Source organism: Pleurodeles waltl, chromosome 12 (assembly GCF_031143425.1).
Source record: "Pleurodeles waltl isolate 20211129_DDA chromosome 12, aPleWal1.hap1.20221129, whole genome shotgun sequence".
Lineage (NCBI taxonomy): Eukaryota > Metazoa > Chordata > Amphibia > Caudata > Salamandridae > Pleurodeles > Pleurodeles waltl.
This window is the reverse complement of record NC_090451.1, coordinates 30,892,730-30,915,518: the sequence shown is the minus strand read 5'-3', so window position 1 is coordinate 30,915,518 and position 22,789 is coordinate 30,892,730. Positions and strand designations below refer to the sequence as shown.

Genomic DNA, 22,789 nt, shown 5'->3' with positions numbered 1-22,789 from the left:
CAAGGCAGTGTTTGAGGTGAATACAGAGTACCAGCCCTTCTGTATTTTCACTTGAAACACTGACCCAAGGTCATAGAAGTTGCACCTCTGGAACCTATCCTGTCGGCCCATCTACTGCTGAAGCTCTGTTTCACCAGTCTGCACACCTTTGAAGCCTCCTGCTCAGTTAAGCTGCCTCTCTTGTTATTCTCTTTGTAAACAGTCAATGTTTTTTAAAGGTTAGGCTGGTTTTGCCAATATAGAGAAATAATTTCTTTAAAAGTTTAACACGCAGACATATATGGCTGCCCCCTTTTCTTTGTTCCTAACTCTTTTGACCTCCTCATTCTCTGGGTTAAATGCCACAAAGGTGCCTGTTTGTGTTTTGTTGGTGCTGTAAACGTTTAGGTAAACACTAGAAAGGGTTGCATCTCCAGGATACCACAGCCAGTCTGTAGGAATGAAGCAAAAACCCTCCCAAGATGGCAGCCTTGTGTCCCCGCTCCTGCAGCGACAGGCCTGGGAGGGTTGCTGTGGCACATGGCACACATCCACTCACTCCAAACCAAGACACATGGGTAAAAGACATTCATTTACAAAGCCAATAGCTCTAACTCTCACAAATGCGAGACCTATTGCATTGCAAATGCTTGTTCTGCTTTACCCTCTTAAAATTTTCCCCAATTTCGACATCTTTTTCACCTGATGGCCTGTGAGCTGGACTTACTCCACCGTCCATCTTGAGGGAGTTACTCCTCTACCCATGTTAAGTTAGACATGACTCCATATCTGGTGAGCATGTGCATTAATACTTGGTGTACAGCAATGTTTTGTCCTATGTAGGACAATATGAGATTGTGTTTCATCCTTTTATTCTCTAGTGTACGTTTGAGTGCACAAGGGATGGGTTTCATGCATCGTAGAGGACCCTTGGAGTGGAGGCACGGGGCGGGGGACCCCTCTGTGGGGATAAGCCCCCCTCCTCTTGTGTATGTTTGAGTGCACAAGGGATGGGTTTCATGCATCGTAGAGGACCCTTGGAGTGGAGGCACAGGGCGGGGGACCCCTCTGTGGGGCTAAGCCCCTCTCCTCTTGTGTACGTTTGAGTGCACAAGGGATGGGTTTTATTCATCGTAGAGGACCCTTGGAGTAGAGGGACGGGGCGGGGGACCCCTCTGTAGGGATAAGCCCCCCTCCTCTTGTGTATGTTTGAGTGCACAAGGGATGGGTTTCATGCATCGTAGAGGACCCTTGGAGTAGAGGCACGGGCGGGTGACCCCTCTGTGGGGCTAAGCCCCCTCCTCTTGTGGATGCCCCCAGGCAGCTATCCTCCCCGGGTAAGCACTTGGTGTAGTTGACCATTCTAACTCACTTCAGGCCAGGCCATCTCCTGCTTCTCCCCCCACCCCCTCTGGCTTAGAAAGCAGTGGTTCTCAGAAGTCTGGCTCTGGGGCTGGAATACACCTGCAGCTTCAAGTCACAGAGGTTGCCCGTTGCTTCTTCCCTCTCTCTACCTTACTGAAGCTTTGAGTGAATGGCTGACTGTCTGCCAGAAAAGCATCTGCAGCAATGAAGAAAACACAGCAAATAATCCCAGGGCTGCCTGTATCTGCTTCCCAGGAGACCATGACTCCACTCCAACCCTGCTGTCCGTGCGTGGCCATCTCCTTGAGGGTGCGTGGGCATCCTCTAGCAGGACACAGAACTTTAGTGATGACAGTCGTTGTGTTACACTTTGTGATATCTGTTGTGGTACAGCTTGCCTGAGCCTAAAGTACCACCTAGAGTAAGTCTGGACTGGTCTGCCCCCCTGCCCCCTCCCTCGGGAGTCAGAGACACTAAGGGACCCTTGTGGGACCTCTCTGAGCTGTAGTCCCTGTGGTCAATCAATCAATCAAAGAAATTTGTAGAGGGCGCTACTCACCCATGAGGGTCTCAAGGCGCTGGGGGGGGTGGTTGGAGGGGAGGACTGGAGAAGTGCCCCACAGACCCCTGTCCACTCACCTGAGAGGCCTACAGCACACAAGACTCTCCGGAGTGGAGGAAGGAGGCCAGTGCACAGGAGCCTGGAGCCCCCGTGGGCCAGTGCCCTTCAGGACACACCCACTTGTGAGGAGGCACCGAGCTTCCTTCTCTTTGCCCCCAGTGGCACCTGGCTCAGACCGGAAGACCCGCCCCTTTGCAGCACTCATTTTCAAACACACAATGGTGTACTTCATAGCCAAAGGATGGTTGTCCCTAGTGCCTGATGCTAGAGTACTCATCGACTGTAGAAGGATGGACGGCTAAGTCACTCAGCACAATGTTAGTGCAGTATGAGCGTCACCCACTGAGCTAGTTCCCTGGCTGCCTATGTGGCTGTGTGTGTCTGCTGGTAAGGATACCTCGTGTGTTCAGCCTCTCATTGTACACATGCGTGATGAGTCTGCAGGTCTATCACACTGTGAAGATGCCCACGTCACGTGGTACCTGTGGACAGGTGCACGTTTATACCATCTCAAAAGGCATGAAAGGGGTCTTAGTACTGAAAGATGAGTTTTAGGAGGGGGTAGGAGTTTAGTCCATACAATGGGAGACCCCCTCGGTGGTGGTACGCCCCTCCCAGGGTGATGAGGCGTGCCACGGGGTGTGGGCCAGGGGTGAAGATAGAATGACTCCTCAGGGGAGCAGACGGTGCTTGTGTCAAAAAAATCCAAGAATATTGTGAAGCTCATTTTCTATGGGTGAGTCAGGTTTCACTGTAGATAACTCTGCATGTATATGTAGCTTGACACTATATATGTGTTCACCTTCTGTGGACCTGGAGGTAAGAATAGTAAATGTATACTCATCCATTTGCACTCAGTGCCTTGGCAGGGTGCTCCGCCCACACAATGTGTGTTTGTGCTATTCTGCCACTGATCTGGAGGAGGCAGGAGAGCCACCTTAAGGCCCCCCCTCTCCCTCCCCAGCCTGGCGGGGGCTGCTCAAGGCTGCTCTTCTGCCCCCCTCTTTCTCCATCCGCTCTCTCCCCCTCGTCTCCTTTCTTCCTCTCTCCTGACCCTCCCTCCTTCCTCCCCACTTATCTCATACTCTCCTCCTTACTCTCAGCCCAGCTACCCCTGCCCCCTATTTACTCCTCCCCCACCACCTCCGGGACTTGCCCTCCCCTCATCCTCAATCCTTCTTTCCTCTTCTGTTTTTACCCCCTCTAACCTCCCATCCCTCTTCCTACCCCCTGCCCTTCTCTCCTCGGAGCTTGTCCTCGTTCTTCTCTGGCCTTTCTGACTGTCCCATTCGCTGCCCTCCTCCTGAACCCCATGACCTCTCCTCCTCTATCCCCCATAGCTCTTTCCTCTCACCTCCACCCTGAGCCCTCCATTCCCCCATACCTCCCTTTCTTTCCTCTCGCACACCCTCCCCAAGTCCTCCACTGCCCTTCTACAGCTCCTGTTCTGTCACTTCCCACCTCTACCTGATCCATCCATTGCCCCCACAGCTCCCATCCTCTCCTGCCACCTCCACCTCCACCTGAGCCCTGTCTTGCCCCTACAGCTCCATCCCTTCCTCCCACCTCCACATGAGCCCTCTCTTGCCCTCACAGCTCCATCCCTTCCTCTCACCTCCACCTGATCCATCTATTGCCCCCACAGCTCCATCCCTTCCTCTCACCTCCACCTGACCCCTCTCTTGCCCCCACAGCTCCATCCTTCCTCTCGGCTCCACCTGACCCCTCTCTTGCCCCCGCAGCTCCCATCCTTTCCTCTCACCTCCACCTGAGCCCTCTATTGCCCCCACAGCTCCATCCTTCCTCTCGGCTCCACCTAACCCCTCTCTTGCCCCCACAGCTCCCATCCTTTCCTCTCACCTCCACCTGTGCCCTCTATTGCCTCCACAGCTCCCATCCTTTTCTCTCACCTCCACCTGAGCCCTCTATTGCCCCCACAGCTCCATCCTCTCCTCCCACCTCCACCTGAGCCCTCTATTGCCCCCTACAGCTCCCATCCTTTCCTCTCACCTCCACCTGAGGCCTCTATGGCCCCCTACAGCTCCCATCCTTTCCTCTCACCTCCACCTGAGGCCTCTATTGCCCCCACAGCTCCATCCTTTCCTCCCACCTCCACCTGAGCCCTCGATTGCCCCTTCAGCTCCATCCTTTCACCTCCACCTGAGCCCTCTCTTGCCCCCACAGCTCCCATCCTTTCCACCCACCTCCACCTGAGCCCTCTATTGCCCCCACAGCTCCATCCTTTCCTCTCACCTCCACATGAGCCCTCTCTTGCCCCCCACAGCTCCCATCCCTTCCTCTCACCTCCACCTGAGCCCTCTCTTGCCCCCACAGCTCCCATCCTTTCACCTCCACCTGAGCCCTCTATGGCCCCTACAGCTACATCCTTTCCTCTCACCCCCACCTGAGCCCTCTATTGCCCCTAGAGCTCCCATCCTTTCCTCTTACCTCCACCTGAGCCCTCTATTGCCCCCACAGCGCCCATCCTTTCCTCCCACCTCCACCCACCTCCACCTGAGCCCTCTCTTGCCCCCACAGCTCCATCCTTTCCTCTTACCTCCACCTGAGCCCTCTATTGCCCCCACAGCTCCATCCTTTCCTCCCACCTCCACCTGAGCCCTCTATTGCCCTCACAGCTCCATCCTTTCCTCTCACCTCCACCTGAGCCCTCTCTTGCCCCCACAGCTCCATCCTTTCCTCTCACCTCCACCTGAGCCCTCTCTTGCCCCCACAGCTCCATCCTTTCCTCTCACCTCCACCTGAGCCCTCTCTTGCCCCCACAGCTCCATCCTTTCCTCTCACCTCCACCTGAGCCCTCTCTTGCCCCCACAGCGCCCATCCCTTCCTCTCACCCCTCCCACAGCCCTCCTTTTCCTCATAATCCACACTTTCTACCCCTCAGTGCCCTCTCCCCAGACCCACTTCCCCTGCTTCTCATGCCTCCTCGTCCTGCTGCCCCCCTACACCATTTCCACCACCCAGACCCTCCCTGTCCCTCCTCCACTTGCACTCAGTTCCCCTCCGTCCCTTCTGCTCTCTTCTCCCCACCTATCCATAGTCCTCCACTCTTCCCTCCCCCTGCGCTCCGCCCCTCTCCCTCTGCTGCCCATTCACCAGTGGGCACCCCTCTCCCACCCCTATAGTTCCCTCTCCCTCACACCTCCTTTCACACCCTCTTTCCTTCTGCACCCCACTCCTTTCCCTACCTCCTCTCCTTCATATAACTTACCTCACCTCCTGCCTTCTCCACCTCAACCCTGCCCCTCTCTCCCTGGCTCCTGCCCCTCACCCCTTCCTCCTGTCCCTCTCCCCCACACTTCTCCCTCCTGTCCCTCTCCACCTCACCTCTCCCTCCTGTCCCTCTCCCCCACACCCCTCGCTCCTGTTCCTCTCCACCTCACCTCTCCCTCTCCCCCACACCCCTCCCTCCTGTCCCTCTCCCAAACACCCCTCCCTCCTGTCCCTCTCCCCCACACCCCTCCCTCCTGTCCCTCTCCCCCACACCCCTCCCTCCTGTCCCTCTCCACCTCACCTCTCCCTCCTGTCCCTCTCCCCCACCCCCTCCCTCCTGTCCCTCTCCCCCACACCCCTCCCTCCTGTCCCTCTCCCCATCACCCCTCCTTTCTCTCCCCTTCTGCACCCCACTCACCATCCCGCTCTGCTGACCTGCACACACCTTGCCTGTACCCCTTCTGCCCCCGCTGCTCCCTACCCTACCCCTTCAGTCCCTCTACCCCACCCCTGCGCCCTCTCCCCATCCTTTACTCTCCCATCCTCCCCTCTCCTCTTGTGCCCTCTCCTCCTGCACACACCTCACCTCTTCCATCCTACTACCCCCTCCCTCATCTGATCCACACAGAGCTCCTGCCTCTCTCTCACCAGCCCAGCCTGTGCCCTCCTCTGCTCCTGCACACGAGACATCTCTTTTTTCTTGCTCCTCTCCTCATCCCTTTACTCCCCCTCCCTCCTCTGATCAAGGCAGAGAGCCCTGCCTCTCTCTCACCAGCTCAGTTGGTATCCTCCCTTCATCTCCTCCTGCACACACCGAATCTCTCCCCTCCTGCTCCTCTCTTGCCCCCCTGCACTCCCCCTCCCTCCTCTGATCTAGGCAGGGCTCCTGCCTCTCACTCTCACCAGCTTAGTCGGTGCCCTCCTCTCCTCCTGCACACCTCTCACCTTCTGACCTCCTGCTCCCCTCTCCCTGTCCCTCGACTCCCCCTCCCTCCTCTGATCCAATCAGAGCTCCTGCCTCTCTCTAACCAGCTCAGTTGTTGCCCCCCTCTCCTCCTGCACACACCTCACCTCTTCCTCCCTGCTCCTCTCTCCTCTCCCCGTCCATGAACCCCCTCCCTCCTGTGATCCAGGCAGAGCTCCTTCTCTCTCACCAGCTCAGTCGGTGCCCTCCTCTCCTCTTGCACACACCTCCCCTCTTCCCTCCTGCTGCCGTCTCCTTTCCCCCTCTCTGTACTCCCCCTCCCTCCTCTGATGATCCAGGCAGAGCTCCTTCTCTCTCACCAGGCAGAGCTCCTTCTCTCTCACCAGCTCAGTCGGTGCCCTCCTCTCCTCTTGCACACACCTCCCCTCTTCCCTCCTGCTGCTGTCTCCTCCCCCCCTCCCTGTACTCCCCCTCCCTCCTCTGATCCAGGCAGAGCTCCTTCTCTCTCTCACCAGCTCAGCCGGTTCCCTCCTCTCCTCTTGCACACACCTCCCCTCTTTCCTCCTGCTGCTGTCTCCTCTTCCCCCTCCCTGTACTCCCCCTCCCTCCTCTGATGATCCAGGCAGAGCTCCTTCTCTCTCACCAGGCAGAGCTCCTTCTCTCTCACCAGCTCAGTCGGTGCCCTCCTCTCCTCTTGCACACCCCCCCCTCTTCCCTCCTGCTGCTGTCTCCTCTCCCCCTCCCTGTACTCCCCCCTCCCTCCTCTGATCCAGGCAGAGCTCCTTCTCTCTCACCAGCTCAGTCGGTGTCACACACACCCAGAGGCGGCTGACGGAGGCGTTAACATGAAGTCCACCTCACACAGCAGGGTCGAGGATTGACGCTACCCCAAGGCCGGACCTGTTCATCCGGGGACTGCGACACTCCCGGAAGTTGTGCTGTTTTATATTTTTACATGTTTACATGAATATTTTCCTCCTTCTCTTCTCCGGCCAGGGATCTGGGGGATGTATCCTCAAGGCAGACATCCGGTGAGTCATGTGTGTGTTTGGTGTGTGTTTGTGTGTGTGAGGGGGTGGCGTTAATTGTTCGACTTGGAGCCTGTGTGGGGTTACCAGACTGTACACTAAGGATCAGCAAGTGTCAACGTCCCTCACACACAGAAAAGTCAATCACTAGCAGCAATGCAAACCTCCCTCGTACACAACAGGTGCAGCACAACCAGAAGCGCTGCAAGCTTCCCTCCCACAACAGCTACACCACAAGCGCTGCAAGCTTCCCTCCCACAACTACACCACAACAAGCAGCACTGCAAGCTTCCCTCCCACAACTACACCACAACAAGCAGCACTGCAAGACTCCCTCTCACAACAGGGACATCACAATCAGAAGCAGTGCAAGCTTCCCTCGCACACAACAGGTGCAGCACAACCAGAAGCACTGCAAGCTTCCCTCTCACAACAGCTACACCACAAGCACTGCAAGCTTCCCTCCCACAACTACACCACAACAAGCAGCACTGCATGCCTCCCTCCCACAACTACACCACAACAAGCAGCACTGCAAGCTTCCCTCCCACAACAGGGACATCACAATCAGAAGCAGTGCAAGCTTCCCTCGCACAAAAGGTGTGCAGCGCAACCGGAAACAATGCAAGCTTCTCCCACACAACAGGTGCAGCACAACCAGAACCAGTGCAAGGTTCCCTCACACAACAGCTACACCACAACAATGAGCACTGCAAGCCTCCCTCTCACAACAGCTACTGCACAACTGGAAGCAGTGTGAGGTTCCTTACACACTGAAAAGGCACTAACAGGCAACAGCAGTGTGAGTCTTCCTCAGACCTGGCACAACTGTATCACAGAAAGCGGCAGTGCAAGCATCACTCACCTGCAGAACAGGTACAGCACAGGCCGCAGCAGTGAGGGCTTCCTTCCCTCATAGAACAGGTGCCACAGCACTGAGGACAGGCACAGCACAGGCCGCAGCAGTGAGGGCTTCGTTCCCTCATAGAACAGGTGCCACAGCACTGAGGACAGGCACAGCACAGGCCACAGCAGTGAGAGCTTCCTTCCCTCATAGAGCAGGTGCCACAGCACTGAGGACAGGCACAGCACAGGCCGCAGCAGAGGACGGGCACAGCAGAGGCCGCAGCAGTGAGGGCTTCCTTCCCTCATAGAACAGGTGCCACAGCACTGAGGACAGGCACCGCACAGGCCGCAGCAGTGAGGGCTTCCTTCCCTCATAGAACAGGTGCCACAGCACTGAGGACAGGTACAGCACAGGCCGCAGCAGTGAGGGCTTCCTTCCCTCATAGAACAGGTGCCACAGCACTGAGGACGGGCACAGCACAGGCCGCAGCAGTGAGGGCTTCCTTCCCTCATAGAAGAGGTGCCACAGCACTGAGGACAGGCACAGCACAGGCCGCAGCAGTGAGAGCTTCCTTCCCTCATAGAACAGGTGCCACAGCACTGAGGACAGGCACAGCACAGGCCGCAGCAGAGGACGGGCACAGCAGAGGCCGCAGCAGTGAGGGCTTCCTTCCCTCATAGAACAGGTGCCACAGTACTGAGGACGGGCACAGCACAGGCCGCAGCAGTGAGGGCTTCCTTCCCTCATAGAACAGGTGCCACAGTACTGAGGACGGGCACAGCACAGGCCACAGCAGTGAGGGCTTCCTTCCCTCATAGAACAGGTGCCACAGCACTGAGGACGGGCACAGCACAGGCCGCAGCAGTGAGGGCTTCCTTCCCTCATAGAACAGGTGCCACAGTACTGAGGACGGGCACCGCACAGGCAGCAGCAGTGAGGGCTTCCTTCCCTCATAGAACAGGTGCCACAGCACTGAGGACAGGCACAGCACAGGCCGCAGCAGTGAGAGCTTCCTTCCCTCATAGAACAGGTACCACAGCCCTCATAGAGTAGGTGCCACAGCACTGAGGACGGGCACAGCACAGGCCGCAGCAGAGGACGGGCACAGCAGAGGCTGCAGCAGTGAGGGCTTCCTTCCCTCATAGAACAGGTGCCACAGCACTGAGGACAGGCACAGCACAGGCCACAGCAATGAGGGCTTCCTTCCCTCATAGAGTAGGTACCACAGTACTGAGGACAGGCACCGCACAGGCCGCAGCAGTGAGGGCTTCCTTCCCTCATAGAACAGGTGCCACAGCACTGAGGACGGGCACAGCAGAGGCCGCAGCAGTGAGGGCTTCCTTCCCTCATAGAACAGGTGCCACAGCACTGAGGACAGGCACAGCACAGGCCGCAGCAGTGAGGGCTTCATTCCCTCATAGAAAAGGTGCCACAGCACTGAGGACGGGCACCGCACAGGCCACAGCAGTGAGGGCTTCCTTCCCTCATAGAACAGGTGCCACAGCACTGAGGACGGGCACAGCAGAGGCCGCAGCAGTGAGAGCTTCCTTCCCTCATAGAAGAGGTGCCACAGCACTGAGGACAGGCACAGCACAGGCCACAGCAGTGAGGGCTTCCTTCCCACATAGAACAGGTGCCACAGCACTGAGGACAGGCACAGCACAGGCCACAGCAGTGAGAGCTTCCTTCCCTCATAGAGCAGGTGCCACAGCACTGAGGACAGGCACAGCACAGGCCGCAGCAGAGGACGGGCACAGCAGAGGCCGCAGCAGTGAGGGCTTCCTTCCCTCATAGAACAGGTGCCACAGCACTGAGGACAGGCACCGCACAGGCCGCAGCAGTGAGGGCTTCCTTCCCTCATAGAACAGGGGCCACAGCACTGAGGACAGGTACAGCACAGGCCGCAGCAGTGAGGGCTTCCCTCCCTCATAGAACAGGTGCCACAGCACTGAGGACGGGCACAGCACAGGCCGCAGCAGTGAGGGCTTCCTTCCCTCATAGAAGAGGTGCCACAGCACTGAGGACAGGCACAGCACAGGCCGCAGCAGTGAGAGCTTCCTTCCCTCATAGAACAGGTGCCACAGTACTGAGGACAGGCACAGCACAGGCCGCAGCAGAGGACGGGCACAGCACAGGCCGCAGCAGTGAGGGTCTTCTTCCCTCATAGAACAGGTGCCACAGCACTGAGGATGGGCACCGCACAGGCAGCAGCAGTGAGGGCTTCCTTCCCTCCTAGAACAGGTGCCACAGCACTGAGGACGGGCACCGCACAGGCCGCAGCAGTGAGGGCTTCCTTCCCTCATAGAACAGGTGCCACAGCACTGAGGACAGGCACAGCACAGGCCGCAGCAGTGAGAGCTTCCTTCCCTCATAGAACAGGTGCCACAGCACTGAGGACAGGCACAGCACAGGCCGCAGCAGTGAGAGCTTCCTTCCCTCATAGAACAGGTACCACAGCCCTCATAGAGTAGGTGCCACAGCACTGAGGACGGGCACAGCACAGGCCGCAGCAGAGGACGGGCACAGCAGAGGCTGCAGCAGTGAGGGCTTCCTTCCCTCATAGAACAGGTGCCACAGCACTGAGGACAGGCACAGCACAGGCCACAGCAATGAGGGCTTCCTTCCCTCATAGAGTAGGTACCACAGTACTGAGGACAGGCACCGCACAGGCCGCAGCAGTGAGGGCTTCCTTCCCTCATAGAACAGGTGCCACAGCACTGAGGACGGGCACAGCAGAGGCCGCAGCAGTGAGGGCTTCCTTCCCTCATAGAACAGGTGCCACAGCACTGAGGACAGGCACAGCAGAGGCCGCAGCAGTGAGGGCTTCCTTCCCTCATAGAACAGGTGCCACAGCACTGAGGACAGGCACAGCACAGGCCGCAGCAGTGAGGGCTTCCTTCCCTCATAGAACAGGTGCCACAGCACTGAGGACAGGCACAGCACAGGCCACAGCAGTGAGGGCTTCCTTCCCACATAGAACAGGTGCCACAGCACTGAGGACAGGCACAGCACAGGCCACAGCAGTGAGAGCTTCCTTCCCTCATAGAGCAGGTGCCACAGCACTGAGGACAGGCACAGCACAGGCCGCAGCAGAGGACGGGCACAGCACAGGCCACAGCAGTGAGAGCTTCCTTCCCTCATAGAGCAGGTGCCACAGCACTGAGGACAGGTACAGCACAGGCCGCAGCAGTGAGGGCTTCATTCCCTCATAGAACAGGTGCCACAGCACTGAGGACGGGCACAGCACAGGCCACAGCACTGAGGACAGGCACAGCAGAGGACGGGCACAGCAGAGGCCACAGCAGTGAGGGCTTCCTTCCCTCATAGAACAGGTGCCACAGCACTGAGGACAGGCACAGCAGAGGCCACAGCAGAGGACGGGCACAGCAGAGGCCGCAGCAGTGAGGGCTTCCTTCCCTCATAGAACAGGTGCCACAGCACTGAGGACAGGTAAAGCACAGGCCGCAGCAGTGAGGGCTTCCTTCCCTCATAGAACAGGTGCCACAGCACTGAGGATGGGCACAGCACAGGCCGCAGCAGTGAGGGCTTCCTTCCCTCATAGAAGAGGTGCCACAGCACTGAGGACAGGCACAGCACAGGCCACAGCAGTGAGGGCTTCCTTCCCTCATAGAACAGGTGCCACAGCACTGAGGACGGGCACCGCACAGGCCGAAGCAGTGAGGGCTTCCTTCCCTCATAGAACAGGTGCCACAGCACTGAGGACGGGCACAGCACAGGCCACAGCACTGAGGACAGGCACCGCAGAGGCCGCAGCAGAGGACGGGCACAGCAGAGGCCACAGCAGTGAGGGCTTCCTTCCCTCATAGAACAGGTGCCACAGCACTGAGGACAGGCACAGCAGAGGCCGCAGCAGAGGACGGGCACAGCAGAGGCCGCAGCAGTGAGGGCTTCCTTCCCTCATAGAACAGGTGCCACAGCACTGAGGACAGGTACAGCACAGGCCGCAGCAGTGAGGGCTTCCTTCCCTCATAGAACAGGTGCCACAGCACTGAGGACGGGCACAGCACAGGCCGCAGCAGTGAGGGCTTCCTTCCCTCATAGAAGAGGTGCCACAGCACTGAGGACAGGCACAGCACAGGCCACAGCAGTGGGGGCTTCCTTCCCTCATGGAACAGGTGCCACAGCACTGAGGACAGGCACAGCACAGCACAGGCAGCAGTGGTGCACGTTTCCTTCACACGTCTAGAACAGCTAGCTCTCAGCAGATCTGCAGGTTTCCATCACAACCAGGACAGCACTGACACCAGATGGATATCATTCTTTCTCACCCAGAAGAGGTGTTGCACAATCCGTAAAATGCCGCTCACTCACTGATGTACACTCACGCTGCCTGGGCTGCAGTAGTGCAAGTGTGTAAGTGTAAGTAATTGGAATAGTATTGATATAGCGCTTACCACCCCTGAGGAGGCGTTGAAGCATGTTTCAGCGAGTAGCACGCTGCTCCACAGCCCAAAAAGAATTAGTGGTGGATTACTAAAGGGAAATATGAGTTAATCTGAGGTGGACATGGGAGTCTGCTAGTTGGATTGAACAGGATATTTCAGAGATAGAAGAGGGAAAAGTCTGGAAAGTGGTATTTGGGAGATCATAGTAGAATGAAATTTGGTATAAGTCAAAGGAGAGATACATGAAGGAGAATTTAGAAAGGGTTGTTTGGGAGATCATAGTAGTAAACTGAGATTTGGGGTGATCCAAGGAGGGATAGAGGAGGGAAGAGTCTACGAAGTGTTACTTTGGGAGTCATAGTAGTAAGATGAGGTTTGGGATGAGTGAAAGAGGAGTGTGTGGAAAGGGGTTAGGGAGATCATAGTAGAATGATGTTTGGGATAAGTTAAAGGAGAGAATTTAGAAAGGGTTGTTTGGGAGATCATAGTAGTAAACTGAGATTTGGGGTGATCCAAGGAGGGAAAGGGTTGTTTTGAAGATCGCAGTAGTAGAATGGGGTTTGGGATGAGCCGGAGAGTGCAGGTAGAGGATATTTTGAGAGAGTTATAGGGTGAGACAGAGTAGTGAATTGGAGAGACTCAAAGGTTTTTTTTTCTATTCTAGGACTAAAGTGATACATATATAGGTACATAAGTAGATAGAGAGGGTATACATGCATAAGGAAGATAATATATTGAGATTTAAAGTTGTATTTAATAAAGTCAGACTTTTAAGTATTGCTAGACTTTAAGCTAATTTATTTGTGTACTTTTATACTTTTTTTATTCTTTTATTTTTTTTAGTTTTGTATTGACCTTAATGTTTAAATAGTAAAGCACTTGTAAATAAAATAGTTATGATAATATTTACGTATTGTGATAGATACATAAATTAGAGACCCAAAAGCATCTAATCAAATAACTAAATCACTTCTATGAAAACTATGTAATTACCTATATACATGTTAAGCATGAAAACAGATATATATATATATATATATATTTATATATACAATCCATAAGTAATATATGCATTTGCTAAGCAGACCTAAAGAATATCTATATACTTTAAAAACCATAATTATTATACATATTTCTACCAAGAAATGCACATCTAGATTTATACATATAATCCAATTATAAAATGTTCACATACACAGAGATCTGCTCTACCTGTTTGAGTCTGGTGATTGTGCAGGGGGGGGGGGGGCAACCCTCGGGCAGTCTTCTGAAGATCAGACGGTTATCAGTGGATCTAACTCAGGCTGAGGTTTAATGTCAGCAGAGAGTAGGCTGGGGGCACCTGGTCTGCTGCCAAGGGATTCTGATGGAGCCCTGCTCAAGGCTGGCAAAGGGTGGCCCAGACGAGGGGTTACACCTCGAGAAGACAGCGTGATGGTTTACAATTTAAAGAGATTTCATTTATTTCAATTTCGAAAGCAATCGAATAACAGAACCGCGTTGTACACGAACGTCTAAGCACAGAAGAAACATTTACTTCTGGGGTGTTCCTGTCTAGTGCGCCCCAGACTCAGAAACATTGGAACCAGAGACGTATGCCAAGCACAGCCTTAGATACTCTCCCCAAGTTTAGCAAGGAGTGGACAGGAAAAACAGACTTTAACTGGGACCCCAGAGAGTTACAGTTAGGGGGAAAGGGTATTGCCTTTATATAGCGCTTACATCCCCTTTCGCGAGACAAAGCACTATGGTGGTGGATGCGTCTGTGTGGTGTTGAAATAGTTGGTTGCATTGTTTCTGAGACGTAGGTCACACGTAAGTGTCAGAGAAGACAGTGTCTGCAGTTTGCGTGCGTCGACAGAGAAGACAGTGTCTGCAGTTTGCGTGCGTCACACGTGAGTGTCACAGAAGACAGTGTCTGCAGTTTGCGTCTGTCACACGTGAGTGTCAGAAAAGACAGTCTGCAGTTTGCGTCCGTCACGTGTGAGTGTCAGAGAAGACAGTGAGTCTGCAGTTTGCGTCTGTCACACGTGAGTGTCAGAGAAGACAGTGTCTGCAGTTTGCGTGCCTCACATGAGTGTCAGAGAAGACAGTGAGTCTGCAGTTTGTGTCCGTCACATGTGAGTGTCAGAGAAGACAGTGCCAGAAGCGTCCATCACACGTGAGTGTCAGAGAAGACAGTGTCTGCAGTTTGCGTCTGTCACATGTGAGTATCAGAGAAGACAGTGTCTGCAGTTTGGGCCCGTCACACGTGAGTGTGAGAGAAGAGAGTGAGTCTGCAGTTTGCATCTGTCACATGTGAGTGTCAGAGAAGACAGTGTCTGCAGTTTGCGTCCGTCACACATGAGTGTCAGAGAAGACAGTGTCTGCAGTTTGCATCCGTCACATGTGAGTGTCAGAGAAGACTGTCTGCAGTTTGCATCCGTCACACGTGAGTGTCAGAGAAGACAGTGCCAGCAGCTTCCGTCACACGTGAGTGTCAGAGAAGACAGTTTCAGCAGTTTGCGTCCGTCACATATGAGTGATAGAGAAGACAGTGCCAGCAGTTTGCGTCCGTCACATGTGAGTGTCAGAGAAGACAGTCTCTGCAGTTTGGGTCCGACACACGTGAGTGTCAGAGAAGACAGTGAGTCTGCAGTTTGCGTCCGTCACATGTGAGTGACACAGAAGACAGTGTCTGCAGTTTGCGTGCGTCGACAGAGAAGACAGTGTCTGCAGTTTGCGTGCGTCACACGTGAGTGTCAGAGAAGACAGTGTCTGCAGTTTACGTCTGTCACACCTGAGTGTCAGAGAAGACAGTGTCTGCAGTTTGCGTGCGTCACACGTGAGTGTCAGAAAAGACAGTCTGCAGTTTGCGTCCGTCACATGTGAGTGTCAGAGAAGACAGTGAGTCTGCAGTTTGCGTCTGTCACACGTGAGTGTCAGAGAAGACAGTGTCTGCAGTTTGCATGCGTCACATGTGAGTGTCAGAGAAGACAGTGAGTCTGCAGTTTGTGTCCGTCACATGTGAGTGTCAGAGAAGACAGTGCCAGCAGCGTCCGTCACATGCGAGTGTCAGAGAAGACAGTGCCAGCAGCGTCCGTCACACGTGAGTGTCAGAGAAGACAGTGTCTGCAGTTTGCGTCTGTCACATGTGAGTATCAGAGAAGACAGTGTCTGCAGTTTGGGCCCGTCACACGTGAGTGTGAGAGAAGAGAGTGAGTCTGCAGTTTGCATCCGTCACATGTGAGTGTCAGAGAAGACAGTGTCTTCAGTTTGCGTCCGCAACACATGAGTGTCAGAGAAGACAGTGTCTGCAGTTTGCATCCGTCACATGTGTGTCAGAGAAGACTGTCTGCAGTTTGCATCCGTCACACGTGAGTGTCAGAGAAGACAGTGCCAGCAGCTTCCGTCACACGTGAGTGTCAGAGAAGACAGTTTCAGCAGTTTGCGTCCGTCACATGTGAGTGATAGAGAAGACAGTGCCAGCAGTTTGCGTCCGTCACATGTGAGTGACAGAGAAGACCGTGTCTGCAGTTTGCGTCCGTCACACGTGAGTGTCAGAGAAGACAGTGTCTGCAGTTTGCGTCTGTCACATGTGAGTGTCAGAGAAGACAGTCTCTGCAGTTTGGGTCCGTCACACGTGAGTGTCAGAGAAGACAGTGAGTCTGCAGTTTGCGTCCGTCACATGTGAGTGACAGAGAAGACAGTGTCTGCAATTTGCATCCGTCACACGTGAGTGTCAGAGAAGACAGTGCCAGCAGCTTCCGTCACACGTGAGTGTCAGAGAAGACAGTGTCTGCAGTTTGCGTCTGTCACATGTGAGTGTCAGAGAAGACAGTCTCTGCAGTTTGGGTCCGACACACGTGAGTGTCAGAGAAGACAGTGAGTCTGCAGTTTGCGTCCGTCACATGTGAGTGACACAGAAGACAGTGTCTGCAGTTTGCGTGCGTCGACAGAGAAGACAGTGTCTGCAGTTTGCGTGCGTCACACGTGAGTGTCAGAGAAGACAGTGTCTGCAGTTTACGTCTGTCACACCTGAGTGTCAGAGAAGACAGTGTCTGCAGTTTGCGTGCGTCACACGTGAGTGTCAGAAAAGACAGTCTGCAGTTTGCGTCCGTCACATGTGAGTGTCAGAGAAGACAGTGAGTCTGCAGTTTGCGTCTGTCACACGTGAGTGTCAGAGAAGACAGTGTCTGCAGTTTGCATGCGTCACATGTGAGTGTCAGAGAAGACAGTGAGTCTGCAGTTTGTGTCCGTCACATGTGAGTGTCAGAGAAGACAGTGCCAGCAGCGTCCGTCACATGCGAGTGTCAGAGAAGACAGTGCCAGCAGCGTCCGTCACACGTGAGTGTCAGAGAAGACAGTGTCTGCAGTTTGCGTCTGTCACATGTGAGTATCAGAGAAGACAGTGTCTGCAGTTTGGGCCCGTCACACGTGAGTGTGAGAGAAGAGAGTGAGTCTGCAGTTTGTATCCGTCACATGTGAGTGTCAGAGAAGACAGTGTCTTCAGTTTGCGTCCGCAACACATGAGTGTCAGAGAAGACAGTGTCTGCAGTTTGCATCCGTCACATGTGTGTCAGAGAAGACTGTCTGCAGTTTGCATCCGTCACACGTGAGTGTCAGAGAAGACAGTGCCAGCAGCTTCCGTCACACGTGAGTGTCAGAGAAGACAGTTTCAGCAGTTTGCGTCCGTCACATGTGAGTGATAGAGAAGACAGTGCCAGCAGTTTGCGTCCGTCACATGTGAGTGACAGAGAAGACCGTGTCTGCAGTTTGCGTCCGTCACACGTGAGTGTCAGAGAAGACAGTGTCTGCAGTTTGCGTCTGTCACATGTGAGTGTCAGAGAAGACAGTCTCTGCAGTTTGGGTCCGTCACACGTGAGTGTCAGAGAAGACAGTGAGTCTGCAGTTTGCGTCCGTCACATGTGAGTGACAGAGAAGACAGTGTCTGCAATTTGCGTCCGTCACATGTGAGTGTCAGAGAAGACAGTGTCAGCAGTTTGCATCCGTCACATGTGTCAGAGAAGACAGTGCCAGAAGCGTCCGTCACATGTGAGTGTCAGAGGAGACAGTGTCTGCAGTTTGTGTCCGTCACATGTGAGTGTCAGAGAAGACAGTGTCTGCAGTTTGCGTCCGTCACACGTGAGTGACAGAGAAGACAGTGTCTGCAGTTTGCGTCCGTCACATGTGAGTGTCAGAGAAGACAGTGTCTGCAGTTTGCGTCCGTCACACATGAGTGTCAGAGAAGACAGTGTCTGCAGTTTGCATCCGTCACATGTGAGTGTCAGAGAAGACAGCGTCAGCAGTTTGCGTCCGTTACACATGAGTGTCAGAGAAGACAGTGTCTGCAGTTTGCATCCGTCACATGTGAGTGTCAGAGAAGACTGTCTGCAGTTTGGGCCCGTCACACGTGAGAGAAGAGAGTGAGTCTGCAGTTTGCATCCGTCACATGTGAGTGTCAGAGAAGACAGTGTCTGCAGTTTGCGTCCGTCACACATGAGTGTCAGAGAAGACAGTGTCTGCAGTTTGCATCCGTCACATGTGAGTGTCAGAGAAGACTGTCTGCAGTTTGCATCCGTCACACGTGAGTGTCAGAGAAGACAGTGCCAGCAGCTTCCGTCACACGTGAGTGTCAGAGAAGACAGTTTCAGCAGTTTGCGTCCGTCACATGTGAGTGATAGAGAAGACAGTGCCAGCAGTTTGCGTCCGTCACATGTGAGTGATAGAGAAGACAGTGCCAGCAGTTTGCGTCCGTCACATGTGAGTGACAGAGAAGACTGTGTCTGCAGTTTGCGTCCGTCACACGTGAGTGTCAGAGAAGACAGTGTCTGCAGTTTGCGTCTGTCACATGTGAGTGTCAGAGAAGACAGTCTCTGCAGTTTGGGTCCGTCACACGTGAGTGTCAGAGAAGACAGTGAGTCTGCAGTTTGCGTCCGTCACATGTGAGTGACACAGAAGACAGTGTCTGCAGTTTGCGTGCGTCGACAGAGAAGACAGTGTCTGCAGTTTGCGTGCGTCACACGTGAGTGTCAGAGAAGACAGTGTCTGCAGTTTGCGTCTGTCACACCTGAGTGTCAGAGAAGACAGTGTCTGCAGTTTGCGTGCGTCACACGTGAGTGTCAGAAAAGACAGTCTGCAGTTTGCGTCCGTCGCATGTGAGTGTCAGAGAAGACAGTGAGTCTGCAGTTTGCGTCTGTCACACGTGAGTGTCAGAGAAGACAGTGTCTGAAGTTTGCGTGCGTCACATGTGAGTGTCAGAGAAGACAGTGAGTCTGCAGTTTGTGTCCGTCACATGTGAGTGTCAGAGAAGACAGTGCCAGCAGTGTCCGTCACATGCGAGTGTCAGAGAAGACAGTGCCAGCAGCGTCCGTCACACGTGAGTGTCAGAGAAGACAGTGTCTGCAGTTTGCGTCTGTCACATGTGAGTATCAGAGAAGACAGTGTCTGCAGTTTGGGCCCGTCACACGTGAGTGTGAGAGAAGAGAGTGAGTCTGCAGTTTGCATCCGTCACATGTGAGTTTCAGAGGAGACAGTGTCTGCAGTTTGTGTCCGTCACATGTGAGTGTCAGAGAAGACAGTGTCTGCAGTTTGCGTCCGTCACATGTGTCAGAGAAGACAGTGAGTCTGCAGTTTGCGTGCGTCACATGTGAGTGTCAGAGAAGACAGTGTCTGCAGTTTGCGTCCGTCACACGTGAGTGACAGAGAAGACAGTGTCTGCAGTTTGCGTCCGTCACATGTGAGTGTCAGAGAAGACAGTGTCAGCAGTTTGCGTCCGTTACACGTGAGTGTCAGAGAAGACAGTGTCTGCAGTTTGCATCCGTCACATGTGAGTGTCAGAGAAGACTGTCTGCAGTTTGGGCCCGTCACACGTGAGAGAAGAGAGTGAGTCTGCAGTTTGCATCCGTCACATGTGAGTGTCAGAGAAGACAGTGTCTGCAGTTTGCGTCCGTCACACATGAGTGTCAGAGAAGACAGTGTCTGCAGTTTGCATCCGTCACATGTGAGTGTCAGAGAAGACTGTCTGCAGTTTGCATCCGTCACACGTGAGTGTCAGAGAAGACAGTGCCAGCAGCTTCCGTCACACGTGAGTGTCAGAGAAGACAGTTTCAGCAGTTTGCGTCCGTCACATGTGAGTGATAGAGAAGACAGTGCCAGCAGTTTGCGTCCGTCACATGTGAGTGACAGAGAAGACTGTGTCTGCAGTTTGCGTCCGTCACACGTGAGTGTCAGAGAAGACAGTGTCTGCAGTTTGCGTCTGTCACATGTGAGTGTCAGAGAAGACAGTCTCTGCAGTTTGGGTCCGTCACACGTGAGTGTCAGAGAAGACAGTGAGTCTGCAGTTTGCGTCCGTCACATGTGAGTGACACAGAAGACAGTGTCTGCAGTTTGCGTGCGTCGACAGAGAAGACAGTGTCTGCAGTTTGCGTGCGTCACACGTGAGTGTCAGAGAAGACAGTGTCTGCAGTTTGCGTCTGTCACACCTGAGTGTCTGAGAAGACAGTGTCTGCAGTTTGCGTGCGTCACACGTGAGTGTCAGAAAAGACAGTCTGCAGTTTGCGTCCGTCACATGTGAGTGTCAGAGAAGACAGTGAGTCTGCAGTTTGCGTCTGTCACACGTGAGTGTCAGAGAAGACAGTGTCTGAAGTTTGCGTGCGTCACATGTGAGTGTCAGAGAAGACAGTGAGTCTGCAGTTTGTGTCCGTCACATGTGAGTGTCAGAGAAGACAGTGCCAGCAGCGTCCGTCACATGCGAGTGTCAGAGAAGACTGTCTGCAGTTTGCATCCGTCACACGTGAGTGTCAGAGAAGACAGTGCCAGCAGCTTCCGTCACACGTGAGTGTCAGAGAAGACAGTTTCCGCAGTTTGCGTCCGTCACATGTGAGTGATAGAGAAGACAGTGCCAGCAGTTTGCGTCCGTCACATGTGAGTGACAGAGAAGACTGTGTCTGCAGTTTGCGTCCGTCACACGTGAGTGTCAGAGAAGACAGTGTCTGCAGTTTGCGTCTGTCACATGTGAGTGTCAGAGAAGACAGTCTCTGCAGTTTGGGTCCGTCACACGTGAGTGTCAGAGAAGACAGTGAGTCTGCAGTTTGCGTCCGTCACATGTGAGTGACACAGAAGACAGTGTCTGCAGTTTGCGTGCGTCGACAGAGAAGACAGTGTCTGCAGTTTGCGTGCGTCACACATGAGTGTCAGAGAAGACAGTGTCTGCAGTTTGCGTCTGTCACACCTGAGTGTCAGAGAAGACAGTGTCTGCAGTTTGCGTGCGTCACACGTGAGTGTCAGAAAAGACAGTCTGCAGTTTGCATCCGTCACATGTGAGTTTCAGAGGAGACAGTGTCTGCAGTTTGTGTCCGTCACATGTGAGTGTCAGAGAAGACAGTGTCTGCAGTTTGCGTCCGTCACATGTGTCAGAGAAGACAGTGAGTCTGCAGTTTGCGTGCGTCACATGTGAGTGTCAGAGAAGACAGTGTCTGCAGTTTGCGTCCGTCACACGTGAGTGACAGAGAAGACAGTGGCCCTCATTCTGACCTTGGCGGGCGGCGGAGGCCGCCCGCCAAAGTCCCGCCGTCAGATTACCGTTCCGCGGTCGAAAGACCGCGGCGGTAATTCTGACTTTCCCGCTGGGCTGGCGGGCGGTCGCCTTCAGACCGCCCGCCAGCCCAGCGGGAAAGAGGCTTCCACGATGAAGCCGGCTCGGAATCGAGCCGGCGGAGTGGAAGCTGTGCGACGGGTGCAGGGGGGGGTCGGAATCCCCGCGGCGGTGCAGCAAGCTGCGCCGCCGCGGAGGATTCAATGTGGCGGCGGTACACTGGCGGGACCCCGCCAGTGGTGCCGGTCCGACCGCGGCTTTACCGCCGCGGTCGGAATCCCCATTGGAGCACCGCCGGCCTGTCGGCGGTGCTCCCGCGGTCCTCCGCCCTGGCGGTCAAAGACCGCCAGGGTCAGAATGACCACCAGTGTCTGCAGTTTGCGTCCGTCACATGTGAGTGTCAGAGAAGACAGTGTCTGCAGTTTGCGTCCGTCACACGTGAGTGTCAGAGAAGACAGTGTCTGCAGTTTGCATCCGTCACATGTGAGTGTCAGAGAAGACAGTGTCAGCAGTTTGCGTCCGTCACATGTGTCAGAGAAGACAGTGCCAGCAGCGTCCGTCACATGTGAGTGTCAGAGAAGACAGTGTCTGCAGTTTGCGTCCGTCACATGTGTCAGAGAAGACAGTGTCTGCAGTTTGGGTCCGTCACACGTGAGTGTCAGAGAAGACAGTGAGTCTGCAGTTTGCATGCGTCACATGTGAGTGTCAGAGAAGACAGTGTCTGCAGTTTGCATCCGTCACATGTGAGTGTCAGAGAAGACAGTGTCAGCAGTTTGCGTCCGTCACATGTGTCAGAGAAGACAGTGCCAGCAGCGTCCATCACATGTGAGTGTCAGAGGAGACAGTGTCTGCAGTTTGCGTGCGTCACATGTGAGTGTCAGAGAAGACAGTGTCTGCAGTTTGCGTCCGTCACACGTGAGTGGCAGAGAAGACAGTGTCTGCAGTTTGCGTCCGTCACATGTGAGTGTCAGAGAAGACAGTGTCTGCAGTTTGCATCCACAGACGGTGGTTCTTGTAAGTTGTGAAGTTATGTTTTAGAGCAGTGGTTCCCAACCTTTTGACTTCTGTAGACCCCCACTTTTTCATTACTGGAACCCAGAGAACCCCACTGAATCATTATAGGAATCCGGGGCCGCCCCCACTGACTCATTACTGAAAGATGGGGACCATATATGTTAATATTTTTTGATGTTCTAAGCAGGCGCGGACCCCCTGAGGGGGCTTCGCGGACCACTGGTTGGGAACTCCCTCTCCTGAATTCTAGGTGGCTCTCGTTTGTAGAGGGTGGTGTGGGCGCAGAGAAGGGTCCGCCCCTAGGCTTGTTCTTTACGAAGGGGAGTGGGTGGGGGGGTAGATAAGGCGTGACACTGGGACTAAACAACATTTACTGGGAGTGGATGGCCTGTGAGACTGATGCAGAGAGTGGTCACTCCAGGGTAGGAAGTGGGGCTTGAATGAGAGGAGATGGTATTTATATGGTGCTTGCTGCCCCCTGACGAGGCGTCGAAGCGCTTTTCGGTGAGAAGCGCGCTACTCCAGAACCCAAAAAGAGTTAGCGGTGCTGTAGTTTAGGGACTTGACTGAGAGAAGGAGGGGGGGGGGACGCAAACTCCACTTAAAGGGTCGAATTTAGTGCTGGTCCTTCTGGCAACAGAACCATCCTGTGTAATGCTGGGCCAGGAGGTAATATTGACTGACCGTAAACCCTGTTGGTTCAGCACTCAGTTCTGTTACTCACCCCTGGACCGACAGCAGCTTCAGCGGACCTCGGGTGTGAAAGGTTGGTTGAGTTTCCAGATCATGTAAATAAA

The 22,789-nt window shown here is 54.4% G+C and overlaps 1 protein-coding gene across 1 annotated transcript in view; it reads left to right on the top strand.

Moving 5' to 3' along the window:
* Positions 1–6,811: 6,811 nt before the first annotated feature.
* Positions 6,812–22,789, top strand: part of TLE2 (TLE family member 2, transcriptional corepressor) — a 296,917-nt gene continuing 280,939 nt past the window's right edge. Inside the window, exon 1 of the mRNA XM_069215878.1 lies at positions 6,812–7,153. Coding sequence (XP_069071979.1) covers positions 7,130–7,153 — 24 coding nt within the window. The 5' untranslated portion in view covers positions 6,812–7,129. The remainder of the gene's footprint in view (positions 7,154–22,789) is intronic.